Below are 8,210 nucleotides of genomic sequence, written 5' to 3'. Positions count from 1 at the left end.
TTTCTAATTTGCGGACGTATCAATAGAATTATTAACAAAAGACATTGGACTTTTAATACCATCTGGTAGAAATTTTAATATTGGTGTTACAACCCTCGTGTACACACTTTTACATTTTTTCTATCTATATATTTCTTCACCTGTATTTATTCACCTTATACCAATAGATGTGGTTTTATTTTAAAACTTGCTAGATTTTTTAAATTACTGTTTTCTAGCCCAATATTGTGAGTGTTAGAGTGACCCATTTTTACAATTAATTTATTATTCACAACTGTACTTTCACTTAATGGCACATATATGACTAATTTATTTACATATTTGGTTCACAACTAACTATCTAGTATTTATATTTGTATTTATATGACACGTATATTTATTATTAATATATATGCACACACGCACTTTTGGATTGCATATAGTTGCAAGTAGGAGTCGATCACTTGTACTGCTTTTAGTTTGTGGTATCACAAGCATCACATAGATGTGAGATTGTAGTCTATCATGGGAGTGAGCTTAGGGCGGTGGCTACTTTAAAACGCACACAGGGACCATGGGGAACAAAAGTAGCCACCCTCCAGAAGGAAGGGTAGTGCCAGCATGAATTCAGAGATGATTTGAGGCTCTACAGCTGAGTAAAACACAAAGAAGCTACATTTTTGTTAATAGGGTACTTAAATGCATTTTTAAGATTTAACTCCTGATTTTAGTGCCACTTTAAGTTGTTATACTGACTTATGATGCTACACCATGGCACTATAGAATGCTAATTACAAATAAAGAGAAAACTAAATATGATGTATAGACCAGATAGCTTTTACTCCCAACATGCATTAATGTAATTTATTTTAACTTAATAAATCCAATTTTATTAATTAATTAATGCCAGCAAATTAGTTGGTATGGTTGAAGATTGAAAGAAGTCTGGCTTGCATCAGTAAATTCCTCAAGAAGGAGACCCTCTTTCTACTGCTAGACCATTAATCTTCTCTCATAATGTACTACAAGTAGTCATATTACCATCCAAAATAAATAAAGTAATGAAAGCTTAAGGTGTTAACAAAGTGGACGGCACAGTACCTTCTGTGCTCTTCAGGGCAGCAGAGATGTCAGCATCACTCAGCAAACCAGAAAAAGCCATTTTAAATTTGAGTTCTATTAAGAGATAAATGATAGTTAACAAATTACATTCTGAAAACATTAACAAGATATTTAGTTAGAATAAAGAATACAAAATCCTTTTTAGGAAGTTATAAATGTTTTCCACAATTTAAAGCAATCAAATAATGCAATTCTTTGCAACACAATTCTTTTATACAATGTGTTAAAGAAATATTAAAACCGATATTTTAGATATGTTTCTTAAATGAGTGCTAACAATATCAGCCATTGAAATAATATAATCTTAAAAAAAATAAATCATTTATGTCATAGCAAACTCTACTAAATCTACAATCATTCATCAAGTTTCTCGGACATAAATAGCTTATTTAGAAAGCAATAGCAAAAGGCAACAATGATGGACATAGAGCAGTAACCCACAGCTACCAATCAGCTTTCACCTTTCATAAGTTTACAGCAGCCAGATAAATGAAAGACGATTTCTAATTGGAGACTAAGGTTACTGTACTGTGCACGTTGGCTGAAAACATAGAAGCAAAGACAGTTTTTCAAAATACCCACAATTACCCACAACAAAATATTATCTCTATTGCATATCTGTTTGGCAAGTAGAAGTAGATTAAAAATTCCAGGGTCCTTTTTTTAAAAGTAAAATTGAGTAAATGAAGGTATGTTGAGCAGCTGCTGATGGATGAACATAAGCAGATAAAGATGAGTTGTTTAAATTGTCAGTCCAGCAAATTATTCCTATGCAATGACTGTAGTCCAGAAATTGCTGTATGTCTTGTTCCAAGCTGATTTTTGTCCTTGGTAAATAGCAGAAATAGTGATAGATCTCTTCCACGCTGAAGCAAGTTACAATCCCAGAGACAGACAGGAGAGGAGAGTATGAAACTCACCTTAGGCACTTTTTGCAATGGAGGAGTCCTACAGAATAAGCTGTGCCTACCCTCTAATGGGACACGTCTTATATACTTTGCAGACACCACCCCCAGACCATATAGAGTAGTGAAGACGACCCTCTCACAGATCAATTCTTCCAAAGCAGGACTGTAAAATTTGCTGGCTAATGAGCAGGTTATTTATACCCTGCTAGGAATTTAAATTTGGGCTTTGTCAACAATTTTATATCAGAATCACTAAGGCTGGACCACACTTGTTGCTCCGTACTAGCTTGCAAAACATAAAACAACCTTATAAGAACTATTAGATTTTGCAGTATTCTCTGTGTGATAAAACTCAGAAATGTGCATCTACAGCAACATAGCAGCTGTCAGTTCATGTAACACGTTCATTGTAGAGTCAGTCTATGATTTCTTTATCCTGGTTCTTCGTTACAAGTTTAAAAAGGGTTAGCCCAATTAAAATAATATTTTTTAAGTTTTGGTAGATGCAATTGGTTTAAATGATTACTTTTCAGGGACTCTGGTGGTGACTTCCCAGATCTGCGATTGCAGTTCAAAGAGGTTTTTTTCCCATGTTTTTCCTATTGAATATTTATTTTATTTTATATAACATACTTTTATATACATATGCATTATGTGTATATTTTTAACAGGAGGAATTTAATTATTGTAGTGATATAAACACATCCAGGAACTGCTGTGCTATAAAATATTGTTTGTGGCTTTCATCGAAAAAAGTGGTACACTGCTTATTCTGGTCCTATATACCGATTGATGAACAGTATGCATCACCAACTGAGCCAGTCTTCAGCTACTGTATGTCTGTGTCTTTAAAGTAGAAATAATTATTATAGTTCCTGTAAACACTGCAGCACTTTGTTGTAGTTGCAGACTTACAAATCTCAAAGAAATTAATTATTGCTGCAATGACCGGTGTTGAAAATGTTTCAAACTTGTAAATACAGAGTCATACCCTACTGCTTTTGGAATAGTCTTTGCTTTTTTTTAGCCTGTATATATGCTAACTGACATCCAGCAGAGGGAATATTTGTCAGTCTCTGCCGATTGCTGCCTTGCTTTGGCTCAAATGAAAGTTAAGACACTACAGTAAAAGAGTGTTTTATTGCAGACAGTTTCTTATTTCAGAGATGGAGCAGTTTCTTCTGGCAAAAGTATGCATCAGAACAAGGATTAGTGTTAGGGCTTAATTAAGGGGTCAGATGAGGTTATCATTAAAGCCCCACTTCTCCCCAAGTGCTCCCCCCAGAGGCCCATACCAGCTGTATTTTATGGGGTTTTTTTGTATGCTTTTTTCCAGAAAATCTTTAGGCAGGTCACTTGATTGGGGATGAGGTTCCTGTGTGTTCAAGGTTCTCAGACCTGGAGAACTAATGTAAGAAATCACTAGACCGAATTCTTTCTAACCATAATGCACTGCCTGGGGTTGGTTTCACCTCTTCGAAACTCGAGTTGCACATGGTCCTCAGCAACACAGCGGACTCGTAGACCTCTGCTCCGGGCATTTTGTAGTGAATGGGGTCTTTAATGCTCAAGGACCCCAGGATTTAGGGCATCAAAAAGAGGGAACACTATAAAGTGGCCTTCTATGTGTTGGAGCTTCTGACTTGCCCTGCAGCTAGTGTGCTGTTTAAGAAGGCCTTCAATGCAGTAGCAGCTTTCATGGAGAGGTAAATCTGCTTACTTTAATTAAAATGAACCTGTCTTGGATTACCTATGATTATAAAACCACTGCTTCTGATGATTATAAAACCCCTGCTTCTGATGATTATAAAACCTCTGCTTCTGATGCTACAGACTAAACATTTCATAGACTAAACATTAAGAAAAAAACCATAAGTATTCATTGTCCCAACTGTTTTAAGCACTGAAAGTAGCAGGAAGGAATAGCTTTCTTTTAACATCCCCCCAGGTTAGAAAATGGGTGAATTTTCTAATTTTACCAACTGAGGATACAGTGGAGATCTTACAACATGACTGGACCTCGATACTGAAGGCGAATGTGTGATTTTGCTGCTATAGCAACGAACTAACCATACTGCACTTCCTGGCCTTTGTACTTAGGTCAGTTGGCTTAGAAGGGCGAATTACAATGCGTGCCGAGCACAGCCCGGGCCCCCCCCCACACACTGCCAGAAGCCTTCCGATTGGCTGCGCGATGACATCATCGCGCAGCGGTGACGTCTCGGCAAGTGGGTGGGGTTACCGGGTGTCACCCTGCCTCGGGACGCCCCTGTCTGGAGTGAGACCAGATGGAGAAGGTGGCGTCCCTTGCGTCCCGAATCCAACTTCCCCGGATATGGGGAGAGAAGGACACAAGGTAGCACTGGTGCCTGGATGGTAGAAAACCAGATGCTGATGGGGTACCAAAGCAGGAGCCAGGAGCTGAGTCGAGGTCACAAGCTGAGGTAAAGCCAATCAGGAACAGCAGTATAGAATCAGGAGACGAAAGTGGAGTCAGGAGCGAGCAGAGGTCAAAGAGGTATACTCAGCAGGCAGAAGAATGGTCAAGGCATGCAGGGTCAATAAACAGGAATTCACCGGATCACAGGAACAATAACACAGGAATAGCTGAAGATCAATCAGAAAAGGAGGTGTGCCACGGATTTGTTTAAGTAGGGCTTCATGATGTCACTTCCTGTGCCACTTGCACACGTTTTCCAAGAAAACTTCTGATGCATGCAAACGCACGTATTGCGCATGTTTACCCTTTGATCCTGAGAATTGGTCTACCGGACATGCTCTCTCTGGGCATTCTGGGCATGCACAGGTTTCTTGTAGCAAGGTAGGACTTGCTAATTTTTGGAAATTGTACGGCATCGTTTTGTATAGCCACAAGCTATAGAACCTAACCTTCGAAACCCAGATATTTGACCCCTGCAATGCATAATAAAGGAGTCTTCCTCACCTGTGCTTCTATCTATTTGGCTTCAGTAAGAATATGAGTGACCAACTCAAATTGTCAAACAGTACATATGTCAGTCATTTCATTGAATAGGGCTTCAAAGGGATCCTTGCGAAAAGACTTGTCACTGTACAGAGAAGTTGATACACTCTGCTCCAGAAATGTTTCTCCCTATGATAGGGTTAGGCAACCTTGGCTCTCCAGCGGTGCTGAAACTACAAATCCCATCATGCGTCTGCCTCTGGGAGTCATGCCTGTGGCTTTCAATGCCTTATGGGATTTGCAGTTTCAGCACAGCTGAAGAGCCAAGGTTCCCTGCCCCTGCCCTAGGACAATACAACCAGGTGACAGCCTCGGAATAAAAAAATGGTTGGTGGGTAGGGAAAACACGAGGTATCCAAAAAGGAACAAGGTACAAACAAAGGATTTTCAAGAAGAGACATCTGAGGGGCATGTGGGGATGCTTATAGATTGTTTGGTGATGGGAAATCCACCCTTTGTTGATTTGGAGCTAACTGGGGAAGATTAGTTATTGATATAGGACTGTGTAAATATGCCCCCAGGGAGACCCACAAGGGGGTGTTGCATGTAGCCTGCCACTGCGTAATTTGGGCCAGCTAATAATATTTATGAAAAAATTGGAGAATTAGTGCTCCCTGGAGTTTGCTTCTATATAGAATGGTATTCACGATCCTGCGGGAAGAACCTTTCCAAACAAAGTGCAAAATCAGATGTTGTAACGCTCGGAGATGAAAAGAGGGAATAGCTATTGATTAGACTCAAGCATATTATAGACATTTAGACAACAGTGACATTTTCACTGCTATTATTCTCCAAGATTTATGATGCCTCTCCTAAGAGGCCAGTAACAAGCACAAATATGTAAACAATTTAGGGAAATTAGCCTGGCAAACTTTTCACAGTAAGGCTATATTCATATCATGCGTGAATGTGCGATTTTGGATTCCTGTGGCAGGAATCCCAAATCTCCCATTTACATGCGGCCACTGACACCCAGGCCCGGATTCCCCACAAGGCCACCAAAGCCCTGGGCGGGGCGGTAGGGCTCAGAGGGGCGACAGCGGTGTCCTTGTGGGGATGTTGAGGGCGCCGGGCGGTAAGTTGCCCTCTCTACATTTAGTCCTGCTTTGCACAAGCAGAACTAAATGTAGAGTGAGGCAGCAGATTGTTCGTTTACAAGTGATCTCGGCAATGTCGCCGAGATCACATGTAAAAAGTCTGCAGCCGGCCGGTCCGTCCTCCCCTCCCTCCCCCCTGCACTTACCTCTCTCCTCGCTGGCTCCGGGCTCCGCCGCTGAATCTCTCCTCACTGCAGTGAGCAGATCGGCAGGGTTAAAACTAACCCGGCAGCTCCGTGTACACAGTGAGAATGGAGAGCTGTGCTCTTCATCTCTCACCGGTACTGCTGACACCTGTTCAAGTTAATGACTAGGTGACCGAGGCCATCTGTAATGTATATGATACAAATAAATGCGGTTTGGAATAGATCACTGTCCCTGGACTGTCCCTATTGGGCATCCAGGGATAGCAATCTATTCCAAACTGCATGTAATTAAGTCCCATAATCCCAAATTGCCCAAATTGCCCATTCAGATGTGGCTGCTGTCACCCTTTCAAGTTAATGATCTAAACAGGCGATTTGGTATTCCTGTCACAGGAATTCGTAGGTTCCTGTTGCAGAAATCCCAAATTGTGTGAATGAGGCCAAAACTGCACCCCTCTATCTGATACAGTTCTGTCCCAATGTCATGGAGTCTAACAATCTGACCAATAACATTTCTGCTGTGGCTGCAGCTAAGGGTGTACCCTTCATGGGAAGGAAGTGAGTCATCTTAGTATGTATATGAAGTACTGCAAAAATAGAATTGCATACCCCCAACAAGGGGATTTCTATGATGAAATCCATTGCCAAAATACTCCAGTTGTGGATTAAGATTGGCAATGTTCTGACGAAACCCAAGCTTTAGATCTGGAGCTCTTAGAGTGAGCACAGGTGGTGCAGAATGAGATGTGCAACCTACAGTCTTTGGCCAGAACAGGCCACAAAAGGTCCTCTGTACTAGGTTTTGTGTCTTAGCAACTCCAAAATGTCTGGCAACTAGCAGTTGATGGCAGGATCTGAGAAATTCAGTCCGAAAGTTCGCCAAAATGGCTTAAATTGTCAACAATTCCCTGGCACCAATGTCATAATTCTTTTCAGATTCTCTCATGTTTCTTGAGGAAAAAAGTGGCAGGGTGTAAAAGTGCTTTGGGCTCTGATCGCTGGGTTAGGGATGCAACTACTGCAGTCTCTGATGCCTCTAACTCTAGAACGAAAGGCAAAGATGGGTCTGGATACGTCAAGACTGGTGCTGACATGAACAAGGTTTTCAGCTTATCAAAGGTCGACTAGGCTTCAGGCAATCATAAGAAAGAGATGTGTGAATTTGTAAGCTGAACTCCAGGAAGCACTGGACACCTTTCTTGTCAAAGAAAGTGACCATTTAAGGACTGCAGAGACCTTCTTAAGGTCCATAACAACACCTTCAGTGGAGATGATCACCCCCAAAGGATTGAATGATACTCTTCTCAAATTCAAAATGTCTTTGATTTAACATACAATCTGTGGGTATGGAGATGACTCAAGACCTTCTTGACATTCTGAGGACAAAGAAAGCCTTGCTTGGGCCAACTGCATGGGTTCTGGCACATACTGGGGTGTCGAGGTTGTTGGAGCTGCAGTAGTAACACAAAGCCGACTGGTTACGCCAGCCCCCTCACTATAAAAGGGGGGCACAGAGCAGCCATAGTGTCAGTGAACTGGAGTTGGTTGCAGGGAAAGCTGAAAACTGTATAGTGATTGAGTGAGTGAGTGATAAAGTTAGTTTGTTGTATTTATTTCTAATTATTTGTTTTTTTATATTTCATTTTCTTTTGTGGTTAATTTGAGGTCAGTGGTTACTTTTAGCTCTTGCCCCATCCATAACAAACTTTTTTTATCCTGTTACAAGGCTTCCCTTTTGTTTCAAGGGTTGGCATTCTGGCTTTTTTTTTTCTGTGTTTTTTAAATTTTTATGTTGATTGGGCCTTTTTAAAAGTTTGGGGTTCTCAACGAGGAGCATTCACTTGTTACTTGCCATCTGTTTTTGGAGATGACCTTGTTTTGCAGCACAATGCTTCATTGTTTAAAAAAAAAAAAAAGATAAGTTTGAAAACTTTTTTCACCTGCAGACTTCAATGGGATTTTTCTCTATGTTTGT

The 8,210-nt window shown here is 40.6% G+C and overlaps 1 protein-coding gene across 1 annotated transcript in view; it reads right to left on the bottom strand.

Annotated features, from left to right (window-relative positions):
- Positions 1–2,054, bottom strand: part of LOC108797311 (parvalbumin beta-like) — a 5,609-nt gene extending 3,555 nt beyond the window's left edge. Inside the window, exons 1-2 of the mRNA XM_018568928.1 lie at positions 2,022–2,054; positions 1,081–1,155 (exon numbers count right to left, since the gene is read on the bottom strand). Of these exons, the coding sequence (XP_018424430.1) occupies positions 1,081–1,141 (61 nt within the window). The 5' untranslated portion in view covers positions 1,142–1,155; positions 2,022–2,054. The remainder of the gene's footprint in view (positions 1–1,080; positions 1,156–2,021) is intronic.
- Between the last annotated feature and the right edge of the window lie 6,156 nt (positions 2,055–8,210).

Source organism: Nanorana parkeri, unplaced genomic scaffold (assembly GCF_000935625.1).
Source record: "Nanorana parkeri isolate BGI_ZX_2015 unplaced genomic scaffold, ASM93562v1 scaffold3, whole genome shotgun sequence".
In the NCBI taxonomy this organism is placed as follows: Eukaryota; Metazoa; Chordata; class Amphibia; order Anura; family Dicroglossidae; genus Nanorana; species Nanorana parkeri.
The sequence above is the reverse complement of the archived record's forward strand: the minus strand, read 5'-3'. Positions and strand labels throughout refer to the sequence as shown.